Raw genomic sequence first — 20,088 nt, 5'->3', positions numbered from 1 at the left:
AGTAATAACAAATTGGAGAAAAACTTTTTTGGCACAAACTACATCTTTAATCCACCAAAAGAAAAGCTATTAATAAGAACAACTCTAAGGCAAAAAGGTTTGACTGCCTCATAAACATGAACAAATATAAAACTGGGCCTGGTCTTGGCAATTTGGGGTTCAAGTACTGGTTCTACTACTAATTAAGAATCTTCTTGAGCAAAAGTGCTCACCTCTCTGGGCTCCAGTTCTCCCCAACTCTAACTTGATGAGATTGAAGCCAACATTTGTCACAAGATTAAGGATCAAAAACTTCATCAAGTATGTGCTGAATTAAAATATAATGCAGGGCACATTTTAACCAATCGCCTATTGCATAATAATAGTAATAGCTATCATTCTAAGTGCCCAATCTGTGCCAGAACACATTACATGAGGTTCTTACATTCATTATCTACCTCAATCCTCACTTTAATCTCCGAAGGACATCAAGCTTGATAAGAACACACTCAAAAAAAGTTAGAAACTTGCCCAGTATCATAAAACTGGTAATAAATGTCAAAACTATGGTTCAAGACAGTCTGGATCTACAGCCCATGCACTTTACCAGTCCCTTACAATTAGTCTGGCATTGATAGGTAATGAGGCATTCAAGGCAGTGAGTTTTCCAAGTGACTATATTTAACTTTGCATTTTTATGTAAATATGTCTAAAAAATATATAGCACACTCCTCTTCTGCTTTAACTAACAAACTAAAGTGGAAGTCCTTCTTCAACAACATGGGTCCACAATTGTGGATGTTCTGAAGTGGATCAGAACCTACATGGCTATCTGCCCCAATGGCCAGCAACTTCAGCCTCTTGAGTTTTCTTAGTTCTCTCCTTGCTAAGTCTTGAGCTGTCTGGCCCAGGCACTAAGAGAACTTCTCTGCCCCCAGTCCCTGCCCCAGCTACACAGTGCAGTTAAGAAATCAGATAATTCATCTAAATAAATCTAAGTCAATATGGCCCTGGGAAACAAGTTTGAAGGTGGCTCCTAATATATCACATGATCTAGTTCTGCTATTTTCTAGTTTCCTTACAGATCGTAGCAGTGTTCTGTACATAGAAGAGTCCCTGAAGACAGACCTCCAGATAGGTGGAGGTTTACTAAAATAATATCTTCTTTCACAATTCACCTGATCACTTTAGATTTCATTTTGCTGAACTACATCTTACAGTCCTAAAAACCAGAAATTGACATATTAAAATACACAAACTCTAAAGCCTATTGTAGAGCAAACTCTTCAAGAGATTTGTTTGTATTTACTTGCAAAATATCTGAAACATGACATGAATTAAATGCTCTCACTGAAAAATAATGCTGTCCTGATGATAAACTCAGACTTAAACTATGAACCAGAAAGTGGTGATGACAGTCAAATGCATTCAAGAAAAGCTTTCCTTAGCCTAAATGCAACCTCTTCCCAACACCCCACATCTCATCCCTAACCCAACCAGTAAAGGGAAAGGATAAGGAGCCCTATCCCATGCATTAACACATAGCACTTAGTTGCTATGGGTATGTCATCTCCTTCCTGACCACATAAAATGTAAACATTCAAGGGGAAGAAAGTTTCTAACTCATTTTTTGTACTCTATTCCCAAAACCTTACATAGAACCTTCCAGTAGCAAGTGTCTCAAAAGTGTGAATGACTAAAAGTCTCAATCATTCATCCTATATATGTCCACACTTCCTCTTCTACCACTACCACCCCTCTCCCATTCCTCCCTGGAGAGAACAAAAAGTACTGTCTTCTGTAAGATTTCTAAAAATATCTGTATGAAGCCATAGTATAAGACAGACTCCCTATGTGTAAATGGCAGAAAGATAAGCAGAGCAGAGGGAAGAGAACAGTGGGTAGGAGGAGAGGAGGAGAAGGGAAGGAGAGGTACTAAGAACTGAATTAGAACAAAATATATTCCACTGTGTCAAAATGGATTCTACTGTCAAGTATAACTAAAAAGGAAAAAAGACAAGAATCCCTATTTTAAAAGTAAAGCCACAGTAAGGTTCCAAGAAAAAAAATCAGTGCTTATTTTCTCATACATCATTGATAAATGCAAGGTTATCCACTTTCAACACACAGGTTAATATATAAAATAATATGTCCTCATACCAATAGTTAAAACAGATACATAATCTCAGCTTTAGAACTTACTCTGTATATTTTAACTGTATTAGTCACTTTTTACCTTTCTGAAACGGATGTGCTTGAGTGTTGAAGACAGTACAGTATCAATACTTCAGGCTTTGTTCATCTTGATTTCAGACTAAACATAAAACATACCACCCCACATTCAGAACCCTCTTCATCTTGTCGTTTCTTGACTGCTGCCACTTGTTTACCATGCAGTGCCAACTTTATTAACGCAAGTTCTGCAGTAAACTAAAACATTCTCTCGATACCTGTTAACTTTGGATTTTTTCCAGTTGACTTTTTTAATACCCAAATCCACACATGATTCAGTGAGTTCTATATTTAATTCTCCTTCTGAGTCATTTGGAGGTATTCCGAGTTTTGCAGCAGATTCATAGAGAGAAATCTCATCTTTTAGTTCTGTTAATTCCTCCTGCAACACAAAATTATTGAAAATCATTTCCATTATTTTCCTATATGACAAAATCAGCCATTCTGTCTTATCAAAATTTAAGAATCAATAGCAGGCAGAAAAATTTCTTCAAATACATTATTTCCATGCATTATAAATAACTTCATAAAGACCAGCATATATATAACCAACATAGCAGGTTTTCAAGAAAACTGAATGAATGCATAAATGAATGGATGAGAAAACAAACATAGGCAGTTTCTCTAATGCCTCTCTTGCTAACGTTTTGTCCTCCATGAAAACATGTCTTGGGTTGATATCCTGTGGCAGTGTTTCTGGCTTACTGGAGCGAGCGGAGGACAAAGTAGGTGAGTTGCCAAGAACCTCTTGTACTTTCACCTGCTAGTGATAAAAAAGCAAAATATTTCTTTCAGTGGAGGTAATACTGGAACTCCTCTCCAGTGTTTTCTTGTCCTTTCAGTGGAAAATGTAAGTAGTACTAGAGGATGTGAGAAAATTATAGCCAAATTAAGAATTCCCCACACTTATTTGGGCGTGATGTTGCATGCCTGTAATCCCAGAAGCTCAGGAGGTTAAGGTAGGAGGACTGCAAGTTCAAAGCCAGTATCAGAAATTTAGGGAGGTCCTAAGCAACTTAGCAAGATCCTGTCTCAAATTTTAAAAAGGGTTGGAGATGTGGCTCAGTAGTTAAGCACCTCTGGGTTCAGTCTCCCAGGTACCCAAAAAAAAAAAAAAATATATATATATATATATATATGTATATGTATATATATATGTATATATATACACACACATATATATTCCCACACTTGTAGCTAAACTTCTCTCTGGAATACATCTCCAGGTGAAAGAAGAGTGAAAGAGGACATATGAAAGAGGTGACAGGAAGATTGAGAGGAGGAGAAAGGACCCTGGCTCTGCAGTAAAACAGACCTGGGCTTGGAGACCAAATGGTGTAGGTGAGACTATGAACAGCTTCCACAGGCTGGTGTGAAGATGGTCCAGCCACCTCTATCATACAGAATAATCTAAGCTTCAGAAAGGTGATGTAATCTTTGCCTAATGCAGCTACCCACAGGGTCTCTTCCAAGTGGCAAAACTCACTTGCAAAGTCTTGTTCATGTTCTCGCTTATAGTGTGCGCCTTTTGTGCTTGCTGCAGCTGGAGCCGTAGCTGAGCCACTTCCTGTATTGAGCCTGTGGAGGAAAGAATCACAGTACATACTAAATGTAAGTGAGGAAAGTACCCGTGGTCTACAGAACTTGAATCCACTGTGCTATGGAAGGTGTAGTTCTGTTTTATTACCCATAAGGTATAGGGGACCTCAGCAAACTTTCCAAAGATCTCACGTGGCCCCATATGTCCTTGGGGAGCTGAAGATGTAGGTTACTGAGACCTATTATGAATCAAATCAGCCACATCTATAGATACTAGCACTCCACAAGTCCTTTAATAGGAGCAAAACATTCTAAATCACCGAAAGAAAAAATTCCTGTGAAATCCATTTCTGTCCATTTCTACCCTCCACTAAGAAAACTACTTCTTGCTGCTTTTAGTTTTTTCTAATTATTTTTATTTCTACCACTTCCAGCTCTACATGTGAAAAAAGTACATTAGGGTTGTGCTTCCTGAAACTTCAGCAAACTAATATTTTTAATGTACTAGGGGAGATACCCATTTAAAGGGATTTTATTGGGTTTCCTCAAAAGAAAATGACCATATGGGAAATTACTCAGCAAAGTAATCACGGCGTATTATGCATTGAAAGGAAACCATACTGTGAACTCCTTTAATGGCCAGGAAAAAAAGTTCACCGAGTAATGCCAAGTAAGAAGAATGGACGCATAACTAAATAAGAAAGGGGACCTAATTGGATGGGTTATATTCTAGATGAATAAAGAGAAACTCATTAGCCAAAAAAAAAAAAAAAAAAAAAAAAAAGAAAGGGGACCTAAAGTCTCATCCAAATTTTTTTCCCACCAAAATAAATACACTTTATGCATATGTACAGTCTTTGACTTCAGGCTTTCAAGCAGTGAGTAATTCACCTTTTTACATATTGTACCAAAAGTCTCAAGTGCCCTTCATGTGCCAAAGTAGGACTTTCGGATATCATTTATGAATAACCACCGATCTTTCTTCACAGTGTAAGCTGTTCATCAGCAAATAGGGCTGCTTTTGTCTGTACAGCAGACAAAAGTACAAACATTTCTAATATAATTTTATAAGAAAAAAATAAGAAATAAAACTATTGTTAGTACTAAAAGGATGGAAGCCTAATTCTGAAACTTAATACCAGGAAACCATTCTAGAAATCTTAAGAACAACAAAATGCAACTCTGGTTTCAATGACCAGGTAAGTGACTATTCCATTGTGAGGGAAAAAAGAAATTGAAGAAGTTATACAAAAGGATAGAACTATTCATATAATCAAATACTGGGTCTACAAAAAGCAAAATATAATGAGATTTTATAATTAATTTTTGTTTTCAGGAATAGAATTCACCTTATACATATTTTAATTAATTTTTTATTTGTTCTAATTAGTTATAATAACAGTAGAATGCATTTTGATAAATCATACATAAATGGAGTATAATTTCTCATTTTTCTGAATGCACACGTAGGACCATATCAGTGATGCAGTCATATAGGTACATGAAATAATGTCTGTTTTACTCTACTATCCTCACCTTATATATTTCATTGTTCAATTTTACATATTGGGCTTTAATATGTTTTCAAAAATGTACTATAAACAGAAGCAGGGCATTATCTATGCATATGTATTCATTTCTTTTGAAGGATTACACTCAAATATTAATAATTTTTATCTCTGAATAGTAGGATTATTGGTTTCTATTCAATACTTTAGGTTTTCCGAATTACCTATAAAAATGACCTATACCTTTATACATATATAACAATATTTTTAAAAAAGAAATTTGCCTCTTCTTGTCTTCTATGTTGACATTTTCTGGGTTTTTCTAAATCATGGATCCTACTTGAGTTCTCTCTGTACATTACACTAGTCTTTTGGGGAGACAGTAGTCCAACAAGGCACCCACCTGACTGCAGCAAGTGGGCACACTGCTTCTGACTCTCTTCCAGACTCTTCGTCAGCCTGTTAATGATCTCCGTCTTTTCTAATTTGGCACCTTCTAGACTCCTTTCCAGTTGTTTCACGTGATCTTTCAAACGAGAGCACATATCTTCCTAAATAGTAAAAGAGTTCAAGAAGTCATTTTCATGATCAATTTTAATAAATGTTAGACTGAAATTTTGATACATGATTGGATTTTAAATCATATACATTCATCACATGGCAGCATCCCTTTTCATGAGGCTGAATGCACAAGACAGAGTCAAGAGAACAAACTGTGTGATCTTAGTGAGGCTCAATTTCTCAGTCTGCTTCTTCTTTTGTAATTATGCTGATGATTCCTAAATACTCCTACTCCACATTCACGAAACACTGTATTCTAAAGTTAGATTTTATTATTGCCACAGGAATTGTATTACATTCCTATCTGCATTTTATGCTGTCAGTGTTAAGTATATGTGTACATATTTAGGCAGACCATTTTGAATCACGGAATTTATATTCCAAGACAGTGAGGATACAGATAAACACATGGAAACTCACTCTATTCTGGGCAGCCAAAAGCTCACTCTGCTCAGGACAGCCAAAATAATCTTTCCCTTCTCTGAACTCCTTTTAAACTTGATCTGTTTCTCTCTTATGATTCTCTTTCTTCCTTTTATATGTCTTATTTCCTTTACTTTTCTCCTTGAAGATGCCTCTGCCATGCTTTATACACAGTAGCTGCTATAGTAAGCATTTTAAAAAATGAATGACAATGAAAAATAAGAGTAAATGAGTGTGAGTGTGTGCATGTATGGGTGTGTATGAGGATGTGTAAATAATACAGAATATATATACAATATACTCAAGTTTCTCCAAAAAGAAAATGTGTTTGGGAGTAACGAGTCATGGAAATCCCAAGTCCAAGTAGAAGAAATCATCGCCTCTCATTCAAAAATGGCTACCCTGGCTAAATTTCAGGCAAATGGCAGAGCACCAAGAGGCAGAGGAATAGATACAGATAGTTAGTTGCAATTCTTGAGAGGAAAAAAAGAAAGAAAGCTAAAGAAAACAAGTAGTAAGAAGAATATCAAGAAGGGGTTTAGAAGCAGAGAGAAAGTCAGATCCACAGAATAACCTAAAGTCCAATAATGCTTTAAGGATAAAACATAGGTATACTCCAAAAGGAAACTGACTGAAGTTTCCTTAAACAGAGGAAAGGGATTCTGAAGGCTCTCATTTTAACTTAAAAATTCATGTGAATTTTGTGTGCTGTTTCATAATGTAGCTGTGTTTGCTTTAAAAATTTTCTACCAAAATTTTTAGTAAAATGAAGCTTCCAGAAACTGTTCCATGTTTATTCAGCACTGCAAACCTCTTGGCATACCACTGCTGATTCCCAGGCCAGCTTGAGAAGCACAGTTCTAAAGCTCCAAAGTAACATGGCAGACACAATGAGCTAATATTAGTGACAGTGATAATGTGTGTGCAAGTAGGAGTCGGGGAGACAACTCATATTTTTGTTCTGGGGAGGTCACAATAGTTTTTACAAGAGGCCAGGAACTGACCAAAGGAAAAAAAAAAAAGTTAAAGAAAAGGTAGATATGAAAACAGTGTAAAGAAAAGGCAGGCCCTGGCAATAACTTTATTATAAGCAACAATCAATTAAACTATGGGAAACTCATAAAATTAGAAAACTTTAATACCAACAAAAACAACAAGAGATGGGTAACTCCATCTTTTCCATGATGAGCTTGAGTGAGACCACTCAGTTCAAGACTGATAAGGGCAGAACCTTTTATGACTGAAGGAGAAGAGTGATGACACAGATGACAGCTGAATCTGTGGGAAGAAACAGAAATGAAGGCAGTTCCAGTGCAGAGAAAAATGAGGACTAGATAACACACACAGAAGTCCATGGAAGTCAACAAAAAGTGTTCAAAGTGAAGTCCTTAATAACATTAAAAGAGAGGTAGAAAATAGATCAGGTGAAGGTCATGACATAATAAACAACGTCCGTGACTTCACCAAAAGATGAGAACTTCAAGACCACAGAATGAAGAAAGGTAACACACCATATATCAAGGAGATAATCAGAGATCTTAACATGCTACTTCTGTGAATGGGAGGAGGTAAAGTGAAGTTGAGAGGAGAAAGTGCAGGACATAATCGCTATTAGGAAACAGTTCCTTCTCCCATTTGTTGTCCTTAAACTCCATGAGCTCCAAGGAAACCATTTCTTCCCATTTTTTCTATTACACTAAAAATACTCAAGAGGAACTCAGTCAAAATAAAAAAGAATTGTATATGTTGTACATGTGTACAATCTTTTCTACACAGAATGATGTCTTAAGGAAAATATTAAATGATATTACTTTACAAGACATATATTTCTCAAAATATACTAATTACATAGACATTCAAAAAAACTCAACACTCTCACAGATTGCTACTCCTCCCATTACATGGAATTAGAGAATTTTGTCTTTCAAAATATGATTAAACACCTATTCATGACTAAGAAACCAACACACTTGATATTGAGAGGAACTTCCTCATCCTGATTAAAAAAAAAAAAAAAAAAAAAAAACCACTAAAACTAAATCTAACAGAGAAAACTTGAAGTTTTCCCACAGAGATCAAGAAAAAGGCAAGGATGACTCCCCTGACCACTGCTTTTCAACATCATACTGGAAGTTCTACTCAATGAAATAAAACAATAAAAGGAAATAAAGAGTACACAGATTGGGAAGGATGAAATAAAACTATGTATCCATAGATTATCCTGAAACTAGTAATTGCAGCAAGTTTGCAGAATACAAAGTTAATCCAAAAAAGTCAATTGTTTTTCTATACACCAGCAATGAACAAGTAGGAACTGAAATTCAAAACTTTAAATGCAATATCCTTTATATTAGCATCCCCAAAACATGAAATACATATAAATCTAAAATATGTAAAAGCTCTTTATGAGGAACTACAAAACTCTGACGAAATAAATCACTAAATATATGGACAGATATTCCATGTTCATGAAAGGAATACCCAATATTGTCAGGATGTCACTTCTTTCCAACTTCATCTATAGATTCAATGCAAACCTAATCAAAATCCCAGTGAACTATTTTGTGGATGCTGACAAACTGAATAATTAAGTTTACACTGAAAGTTCCATACATCACTATCACTCTACTGCAAGATGTTGATAATGGAATGGGTTATGTATGTGTAGGAACATACATTTCTATGGGAAATGCTGTTACTTTCATTCAATTTTGTTGTGCTCAAAAAATTATATATGTACATGCACATAATTTAACTTACATTAGCCTATTTACAACCTTATGTTTAGTTGTTGGAATGGACAACATCTTTATAAAGCAAGGATTTTCAATCTTTTGCAAGAAAAGCATGAATCTCTTCGAAAATCTCAAAAAGTTATAGGACTTCATAAATTCGCACACTCTCACCCACAGAAAATCTTACCCATAATTTCAGAGGATTCACTGACTCCTGGAGTTTAGTCACGGACTGCCTTATGAAGTTAAAAAACCTCTTTAACTAACAAAACTTACTATGTGTGAACATCTACTCCTAACACTGTGTACATACAATGTATAGGTGCAGTTGGGCATGATTACATGAGCCACTCAATATAGCTAGTGGAACAAGTCTAGCTATTTACTCAATTTCACCTAGGTAAATTATCCAGTATCCTACCACTATTTTCCAAGAATTGTTTTATTTCTCCCCAGCTCCTGTTTAATTTTACAGCACTTATCCAGTCAGGAATCTCGATTTGGATTCTGAGATAACAAGTACTGCTAACCCAATTGATAACAATTTGACAGCACAAAAGGGACACCGTAAAAACATTCCCAGAAACAACCAACCATAGTCCCTTTGGAATCATTCCTTTTGTTAAGGAGCTGTGCAATTATATGTTAAGTCTAACGCCAGCAACGTGCTCTGTTAAAAAATAATACCACTCACAGAAGGTGACAGTGGGAAGGACCTTAATCAACACATTCTGATGTCTGAAGCCCACTTAAAACAGAATTAAGGCTTTGTCCTGTCATTTAGTTGAAGGTTCTTCTACTGAAGCAAGGAAGGGAGTGGGTGATGAGAATAAAGAACATAGTGGGTACAGGGCAGAACATACCAGAAATTCTTTCTAGCCCATGTAACTATGTCAAAGTCAACAAAGAACAGTGAGCTCTTCAAAATAACCAGCATGGAAGAGGCACCACACTCCACTCTACCCCTGTCATCCATAAAAGACCATTTTCACTTTAATTCTATGACACTGCATTTTGACCAAAAATAAAAGATAAACAAATGAGTTTTTAAAACAAAATTAATAAATATCAAATTATATTTGTTTAAATAGTCTAAGAAGAAGACTTTTTAATAATTTGTCATAGTCCTCATCTTTCTCCACTCCTGTATATCCTCCACAATAATCAAATTCACAATATTTTTCTATATGAAATAAAACACAATTGGTAAAACAAATCTAATAAGAACTCATAATTACAGATATAAATTTATATATAAGCAATTAGTATTGCCAATAATGTAATCTTATATACTTATTGAAAAGCATGGGAAAAGTTAGAGTCCTATATAAATCAGAAATAACATCCCAAATCAGAATTCATTTTGGGTGTGATGGTATTTTCCATACCCTTGCAACTTAGTTTATTTTCCTCTTCCCTTGGGTTAAATTAATTCTTAAATTACACTAGGATAAATGCATTCTGAATTTTTTTTTTTTTTTTTTTTTTTTTTTTTTTTGTAGCAGGGATTAAACTCGGGGGTGACACATCCCCAGCCCTTTTTTGGATTTTATTTAGAGACAGGTTCTCACTGAATTACTGAGGCCGCCTTTAAACTGGCAATCCTCCTCCTGCCTCAGCCACTGGGCATGCGCCACCACGCCCAGTTGCATTCTGAAATTTTATTCAAAGGATTACCTAATGTTTTGGAACCTGCCACCTAACTCACCCTCAGGGTATAATATTTTATTCCTCTTTGGGCAAAAATAATAAATAATGCCTGTGAAATATGCTCTAGCTTCAAATCTCCATTGAGTTTAGATGACATTTTCTTCTCTGTTTTACATATTACACTACAGGTTGAGTATCCCTTATCTGAAATGTTTCAGTTCTGGAATATTTGCATATATGTAATCAGGTATTTGGGCATGTGGCCCAAGTCCAAACATGAAATTCACTTACATTTCTTATACACTTACATACATAGCCTGAAGGGAATTTTAAGGATATTTTAGTGCATATGTATTTTGACTCCAACCTGTTACCTAAGGTTAGATGTGGAACTTTCCACTTGAGCTGTCATGTCAACTACATGGAACATTCTGGATTTCAGATTTTCAGATTAGAAATGCTAAACCTCTATTCTCAAAATTAACTCTTCTCCCAAGAACCATTTCTCAATACTCTACTGACAGGTAAATTATCAAATGATGGGACACTCAAAAAAGGCTTCCTACTAGTTAAGCTCTGAGGGCAAACTCTCAGGTTCTGGCCAGCCTCCAGCACTCATTCCTTTCATGTTGGACTTATTCTAGTACAATGAGAAGAACATGCCTAAATACTCTATAGATAAAGGACTAGTAATATGGAAATTGAGAAAGTATGAACCAATTCTATAGGAAAAAGGGTTTCCAAAAGTTTTCTGTCAGGATCTATTCACGGATTCAAATATTATTAACTTTTAAGTTTCATTCACAATCAAATACCTACTACAAACATCCAAGATTTCTATAAGAGAACTGCAAAATATGTTATGAAATATAACCAGCTTTACTTGTTGATAATAGTTGCTCAACTGCAATCATCCTAACCTGTTCTTTAAGTGCAGCAACTGTGGCATCCAACTTCTTTTGTAAGGACAATACTTGCTCTTCATACTTCTTTGTAAGGCCCGTAACAGTGCTCTCATGCTGCTCTCTGGCTCGTTGAAGCGATTCAGAATGATGAAGGTCCGCCAGTTGCTCCTTCAAGCTTTCCAGAGCCATTTCAGTTGTTCTGGACTTCTTGATCATCTAGTAAATACACATATGATATCCATGGTGAGGGTACTCAACTCTTTGATCCCTATGAACTTTAAATTCAATCAGGCTTTAATAAGAGTGGAGAAGAAGGGGTCTCCCACATCAAGGTCTTAGCTCTGTAAAATTTCCCTAGCTGCTGCCCACGGGGCTTGTGGTTGTTGGAAACAATATTCAGACAAATGCAGACTTTGCATTTACCTGAGAAGAAAGAAAGGATTTTGCACAGCATGATGGCAATGTGGGTAACAGGCAAGGAACCTGCTGCTAGTTTACTGGTCCTACTATTATGTGTATTTGCTCTGTGAGCAGAGTGTGGGGCAACCTAATTGTTAGGTCAGAAAAAAATTACAACTGTTCCTTGAAAGACTAGTAAAACTTGCCAAAAGTTACTTACCAAAAACAAAGTTTTGTTCTGGGTTTAAGACAGGATCTCACTATGTTGCCTACGATGGCTTTGAACTCTTGGGCTGAAGTCATCCTCCTGCCTCAGTCTTCCAAGTAGCTGGCACTATAGATGTGTGCCATCATGCCCCACTAAAAATACTTTTAAAAGCACGATTAGGACTTTAAGTAAAACAATGTCCCCAAAGGGGTTTGCTAATCCCCCAAACCTAAGAATATGTTATGTTATAGGACAGGAGAAAATTAAAGTTGCAGATGGAATTTAAGTTACTAAATCTCCTTAAAATAAGGAGATTATTCTGGTTTATCCATGTGGGTCCAGTATAACTGCCGAGTCCGTAAATAGAAAAGTCAGAACCAGGGAGACTCCACCAGACACAGCTGGTTCTAAAGAAGGAAATGGGCCACAAGGCAAGAAATGCAAGTGAACTTTAAAAACGGAAAAAAAGCAAGAAAGTGAACTCTCCCTAGAGCCTCCAGAAAAGCAAAGCTGTCCTGCTGATACCTGGATTTTAGCCCAGTGAGATCTTATTAGACTTCTGACCTCTAGATCTATAAGGTAAATTTGTATTATTTAAAGACACTGACGTGTGGTAATCTGTTATAGCAGTAATAGGAACTATATACAATTGGTGGCTCTGTTGCCTTTTAGTTTTTTATTTATGATATTCTATTTTTAAAATAAATGCAATTTCTAGGCATGGTGCAGTGGCACATGCCCGTAATCCCAGCAGCTCAGGAAACTGAGGCAGGAGGATTGCAAGTTCAAAGCCAGTCTCAGTAACTTAGTGAGATCCTAAAGCAACTCAGTGAGACCCTGTCTCTAAATAAAATATAAAAAAGGGCTGGATCCAAGATGGCGGACTAGAGGGTGACTGCATCTCCAGTCGCTCCAGAACCCAGGATTCAAGAAGTGGGGGCATTGAGAGACTCGGACTAAAATAGAGCCACGGAGCCAGCCACAAGTCCCCAAGCCAACGGAGAGCTTTGACCCCGCAAGCAGCCTCTGGGATCAGGGCAGGGCAGCCAGAGACTTCTCCAGGCAGCCCTGCCCCCTCCGGCCGCAGGCTCTTTCCACGGGGCGATCCAAGATGGCGGACTAGAGGGTGACTGCATCTCCAGTCGCTCCAGAACCCAAGACTCAAGAAGGGGAGGCCTTGAGAGACTCGGACTGAAATAGAGCCACAGGTGAGTCTGCCCACTGGGTAAAGCTCAGCCCGGGTGGCAGGCCCAGATAGAGGTGACTTATCAGAGCCGGGCAGGGCAGCTAGAGTCTTCCCAAGGTAGCCTTCCACACTCCGGCAGTGCGCTCCTCCCACACGGCCAGCTGCATGGTGCAGGCCCACAGTGAGAGCCTTTCCGCACAGAGCCAGCTCCAAACCGTGGAACCAGTAGGGGGTTAGGGGCAGTTTTCTTCGGATGCGCTGCATTATCAGATTCCTCCAAGACATCAGGCTACTGAAGGCTGGGAGGTGATACACTGGAAATCTACCGGGACACTATAAGCCAATAGCGGAAAACTGCAATATCTCAGGGTCCCACTGCCAGCTGACCAATATGAGAAAACAAGGGAAGAAAATGTCCCAAACAAACCTAGATACTACATCAATAAAACCCAATGACAGCACAGCAGAAGAAATGTCAGAAAGGGAGTTCAGAATGTACATAATTAAAACAATCAGGGAAGCAAATGAGGAGATGAAAGAGCAAATGCAGGCATTGAAGGAGGAGATGAAAGAGCAAATGCAGGCATTAAATGATCGCACCAATCAACAGTTAAAAGACCAAATACAGGAAGCAAGAGATCATTTCAATAAAGAGTTAGAGATACTGGAAAAAAAAAAAACAAAAATCCTTGAAATGAAGGAAACAATAAACCAAGTTAAAAACTCCATAGAAAGCATAACCAATAGGATACAACACCTGGAAGACAGAACCTCAGACATTTAAGACAAAATATTTAATCTTGAAAACAAAGTTGGCAAAACAGAGAAGATGGTAAGAAATCATGAAAGAGAAGATGGTAAGAAATCATGAACAGAATCTACAAGAATTATGGGATATCATGAAAAGGCCAAATTTAAGAATTATTGGGATTGAGGAAGGCTTAGAGAAACAAACCAAAGGAATGAACAATCTATTCAATGAAATAATATCAGAAAATTTCCCAAATCTGAAGAATGAAATGGAAAAACAAATACAAGAGGCTTGTAGGACTCCAAATATACAAAATTACAACGGACCCACACCAAGGCACATTATTATGAAAATACCTAACATACAAAATAAAGACAGAATTTTAAAGGCCTCGAGAGAAAAGAATCAAATTACATTCAGGGGGAAACCAATAAGAATATCAGCAGATTTTTCAATCAGGACCCTAAAAGCTAGAAGGGCCTGGAACAACATTTACCAAGCCCTGAAAGAAAACGGATGCCAACCAAGAATCTTATACCCAGCAAAACTTACTTTCATATTTGACAATGAAATAAGATCCTTCTATGATAAACAAAAGCTAAAGGAATTTACAAAAAGAAAGCCGGCATTACAGAATATTCTCAGCAAAATATTCCATGAGGAAGAGATGAAAAACAACAATGCACATCAGCAACGGGAGGAACTAGCCTAAAGGAATAGCCAAATAAAGGAGAAACCAAATCATGTCAAAAAACAAAAATGAGTCAAATGACTGGGAATACAAATCATATCACAATAGTAACCCTGAATGTTAATGGCCTGAACTCATCAATCAAAAGACACAGACTGGCAGATTGGATTAAAAAGAAAAATCCAACAATATGTTGCCTGCAAGAGACTCATCTCATAGAAAGAGATACCCATAGACTAAAGGTGAAAGGATGGGAAAAAACATACCATGCACACGGACACAGCAAAAAAGCTGGAGTATCCATCCTCATCTCAGATAATGTGGACTTCAAGCCAAAACTAGTCAGAAGGGATAAAGAAGGACATTACATGCTGCTTACGGGAAGCATAAATCAGCAAGACATAACAGTCATAAATATCTATGCCCCGAACATTGGCTCATCCATGTATGTCAAACAAATCCTTCTCAATTCCAGAAATCAAATAGACCACAACACAATAATACTAGGCGATTTTAACATACCTCTCTCACCACTGGATAGATCGTCCTAACAAAAATTGAATAAAGAAACCACAGATCTCAATAACACAATCAACAATTTAGACTTAACCGACATATATAGAATATACCATCCAACAAAGAATGAATACACTTTCTTCTCAGCAGCACATGGATCCTTCTCTAAAATAGACCATATTTTATGCCACAAAGCTACTGTTAACAAATACAAGAAGATAGAGATACTACACCTTGTACTCTATCAGATCACAATGGCTTGAAATTAGAAATAAAAGACAGAATAAAAAACAGAAACTTCTCCAATATCTGGAGATTAAATAATACACTATTATATGATGAATGGATAACAGAAGACATCAGGAGGGAAATAAAAAAATTCTTAGAAGTAAACGAGAACAAAGACACATCATATCAAAATCTCTGGGACACTATGAAAGCAGTACTTAGAGGAAGATTTATTTTATGGGACACATTCAACAAAAGAAGTAGAAATCAACAAATAAACGACTTAACACTACAGCTCAAAGCCCTAGAAAAAGAAGAGCAGACCAATACCAAAAGTAGTAGAAGACAGGAAATAGTTAAAATCAGAGCTGAAATCAACGAAATCGAAACAAAAGAAACAACTGGAAAAATTAACAAAATAAATAGTTGGTTCTTTGAAAAAATAAACAAAATTGATAAACCCTTAGTCACACTAACAAAGAGAAAGAGGGAGAAAACTCAAATTACTAAAATTCGGAATGAAAAAGGAAACATGACAACAGACACGAGTGAAATACAAAACATAATTAGAAGCTATTTTGAAAATCTATACTACAACAAAACAGAAAACCTCGAAGACATCAACAAGTTTCTAGAGACATATGAATTACCTAAACTGAACGAGGAGGACATACACAACTTAAATAAATCAATTTCAAGCAATGAAATAGAAGAGGTCATCAAAAGCCTACCAACAAAGAAAAGTCCGGGACCAGATGGGTTCTCAGCCGAGTTCTACAAAACCTTTAAAGAAGAGCTCATTCCAATACTCCTCAAAGTATTCCATGAAATGGAAGAGGAGGGAACCCTCCCAAACTCATTCTATGAAGCCAATATCACCCTGATACCTAAACCAGACAGAGACACATCGAGGAAAGAAAATTTCAGACCAATATCCTTAATGAACATCGACGCAAAAATTCTCAACAAAATTTTAGCAAATCGCATACAAAAATATATTAAAAAGATAGTGCACCACGATCAAGTGGGTTTTATCCCAGGGATGCAAGGTTGGTTCAACATCCAGAAATCAATAAATGTCATTCACCATATCAACAGACTTAAAGTTAAGAATCACATGATTATTTCAATAGATGCAGAAAAAGCATTCGATAAAATACAGCATCCCTTCATGCTCAAAACACTAGAAAAAATTGGAGTAGTGGGAACATTCCTTAACATTATAAAGTCCATCTATGCTAAGCCCATGACCAATATCATTCTAAATGGTAAAAAACTGAAAGCGTTCCCCCTAAAAACTGGAACAAGGCATTGATGCCCTCTTTACCACTTCTATTCAACATCGTCCTTGAAACTCTAGCCAGAGCAATTACACAAACCAAAGAAATTAAAGGGATGCGAATTGGAAAAGAAGAACTCAAACTATCCCTGTTCGCTGATGACATGATTATATATTTAGAGGAACCTGGAAATTCCACCAGAAAACTTTTAGAACTTATAAGTGAATTCAGTAAAGTAGCAGGTTACAAGATCAATGCTCATAAATCCAATGCATTTTAAAAAAAAATTTTTTTTTATTGTAAACAAATGGGATACATGTTGTTTCTCTGTTTGTACATGGCGTAAAGGCATACCATTTGTGTAATCTTAAATTTACATAGGGTAATGTTTGATTCATTCTGTTATTTTTCCCCTTCCCCCCACCCCTCCCACCCCTCTTTTCCCTCTATATGGTGCTCCCTTCCTCCATTCTTGCCCCCCTCCCTAACCCTAACTCTAACCCTAACACTAACCCCTCCCACCCCCCTTATGTGTCATCATCCACTTATTAGTGATATCATTTATCCTTTGGTTTTTTTGAGATTGGCTTATCTCACTTAGCATGATATTCTCCAATTTCATCCATTTGCCTGCAAATGCCATAAATATATCATTCTTTATGGCTGAGTAATATTCCATTGTATATATATATATATATATGTATATATATATATACAGTTTCTTTATCCATTCATCAATTGAAGGTCACCTAGGTTGGTTCCAAAATCTGGCTATGGTGAACTGAGCAGCTATGAACATTGATGTGGCTGTATCTCTGTAATATGCTGATTTTAAGTCCTTTGGGTATAGGCCAAGGAGTGGGATAGCTGGGTCAAATGGTGGTTCCATTCCAAGTTTTCTAAGGAGTCTCCATACTGCTTTCCAGAGTGGCTGCACTAATTTGCAGCCCCACCAGCAATGTATGAGTGTACCTTTCTCCCCATATCCTCGGCAACACCTGTTGTTGCTTGTGTTCTTGATAATCACCATTCTAATTGGGGTGAGATGGAATCTTAGGGTGGTTTTGATTTGCATTTCTCTTATTACTAGAGATGTTGAACATTTTTCCATATGTTTGTTGATTGCTTGTAGGTCTTGTTCTGTGAAGTGGTCTGTTCATTTCCTTAGCACATTTGTCAATTGGATTATTTGCATTCTTGGTGTAGAGTTTTTTGAGTTCTTTACAGATTCTGGAGATTAGTGCTCTATCTGAAGTATGATTGGCAAAGATTTTTTTTATACATAAGTGATGAATCTTCAGAAAGACAAATTAGGAAAACTACCCCATTCACAATAGCATTGAAAAAAATAAAATACTTGGGAATCAATCTCACAAAAGAGGTGAAAGACCTCTACAATGAGAACTACAGAACACTAAAGAAAGCAATTAAAGAAAACCTCAGAAGATGGAAAGATCTCCCATGTTCTTGGATAGGAAGAATTAATATTGTCAAAATGGCCATACTACCTAAAGTGCTATACAGATTCAATGCAATTCCAATTAAAATCCCAATGATGTACCTTGCAGAAATAGAGCAAGCAATTATGAAATTCATCTGGAACAATAAAAAACCCAGAATAGCTAAAGCAATCCTCAGTAGAAAGAGCGAAGCAGGGGGTATCACAATACCAGATCTTCAACTCTACTACAAAGCGATAGTAACAAAAACGGCATGGTATTGGTACCAAAATAGACAGGTAGATCAATGGTACAGAATAGAGGACATGGACACAAACCCAAATAAATACAATTTTCTCATACTAGACAAAGGGGCCAACAATATGCAATGGAGAAAAGATAGCCTCTTCAACAAATGGTGCTGGGAAAACTGGAAAATCATATGCAACAGAATGAAATTAAACCCCTATTCTCACCCTACACAAAACTCAACTCAGAATGGATTAAGGACCTGGGAATCAGACCAGAGACCTTGCATCTTATAGAAGAAAAAGTAGGTCCAAATCTTCAACTTGTTGGCTAAGAATCAGACTTCCTTAACAGGACTCCCATAGCATAAGAAATAAAAGCAAGAATCAACAACTGGGATAGATTCAAACTAAAAAGCTTTCTCTCAGCAAAGGAAACTCTCAGTAATGTGAAGAAAGAGCCTACAGAGTGGGAGAAAATCTTTGCCACTCATACTTCAGATAGAGTGCTAATTTCCAGAATCTATAAAGAACTCAAAAAACTCTACACCAAGAATACAAATAATCCAATCAACAAATGGGCTAAGGAAATGAACAGACACTTCACAGAAGATGTACAAGCAATCAACAGATATATGAAAAAATGTTCAACATCTCTAGTAATAAGAGAAATGCAAATCAAAACTACCCTAAGATTTCATCTCACCCCAATTAGAATGGCGATTATCAAGAACACAAGCAACAACAGGTGTTGGCGAGGATGTGGGGAAAAAGGTACACTCATACATTGCTGGTGGAGTTGCAAATTAGTGCAGCCACTCTGGAAAGCAGTATGGAGATTCCTCAGAAAGCTTGGAATGGAACCACCATTTGACCCAGCTATCCCACTCCTTGGCCTATACCCAAAGGACTTAAAATCAGCATACTACAGAGATACAGTCACATCAATGTTCATTGCTGCTCAATTCACTATAGCCAGATTGTGGAACCAACCTAGATGCCCTTCAGTTGATGAATGGATAAAGAAACTGTGGCATAAATATACAATGGAATATTACTCTGCAATGACGAATGATAAAATTATGGCATTTGCAGGCAAATGGATGAAATTGGAGAATATCATGCTAAGTGAGATAAGCCAATCTCAAAAAACTAAAGGACGAATGATCTCGCTGATAAGCAGATGAGGATATATAATGGGGGGTGTAGGGGTTAGTGTTATGGTTAGGGTTAGGTTTCGGGTTAGGGATAAGGAGGGTGGTATGAATGGAGGAAAGAAGGACTGTATAGAGGGAAAAGAGAGGTGGGAGGGGTGGGGGTGAAGGGAAAAAAAATAATGAATCAAACAACATTACCCTTTGTAAATTTATGATTACACAAATGATATGCCTTTATTCCATGTACAAATAAAGAAACAACATGAATCCCATTTGTATACAATAATAAAAAAAAAAATCTTAAAAAAAAAAAAAAAAAAAAAAAGGGCTGGGGATGTAGCTCAGTGGTTAAGTACCCCTGGGTTCAATCCCTGGTACAAGAAAAACAAAATGCAATTTCTAACTTATAAAAAAAATTACAATGTTATAATCTCTTACTATATAAAAAAAGTT

The 20,088-nt window shown here is 36.7% G+C and overlaps 1 protein-coding gene across 7 annotated transcripts in view; it reads right to left on the bottom strand.

Moving 5' to 3' along the window:
• Cep152 (centrosomal protein 152) overlaps window positions 1-20,088 on the bottom strand; it is a 93,833-nt gene that overhangs the window by 55,236 nt on the left and 18,509 nt on the right. For all 7 annotated transcript variants that reach the window (XM_047540019.1, XM_047540020.1, XM_047540024.1 and 4 more), the window contains 4 exons: window positions 11,548-11,748; window positions 5,662-5,809; window positions 3,698-3,789; window positions 2,430-2,593 (listed from right to left, as the gene is read on the bottom strand). In XM_047540019.1, coding sequence (XP_047395975.1) covers window positions 2,430-2,593; window positions 3,698-3,789; window positions 5,662-5,809; window positions 11,548-11,748 — 605 coding nt within the window. The remainder of the gene's footprint in view (window positions 1-2,429; window positions 2,594-3,697; window positions 3,790-5,661; window positions 5,810-11,547; window positions 11,749-20,088) is intronic.

This window comes from Sciurus carolinensis, chromosome 2, assembly GCF_902686445.1.
Source record: "Sciurus carolinensis chromosome 2, mSciCar1.2, whole genome shotgun sequence".
NCBI classification, from domain to species: domain Eukaryota; kingdom Metazoa; phylum Chordata; class Mammalia; order Rodentia; family Sciuridae; genus Sciurus; species Sciurus carolinensis.
The sequence above is the reverse complement of the archived record's forward strand: the minus strand, read 5'-3'. Positions and strand labels throughout refer to the sequence as shown.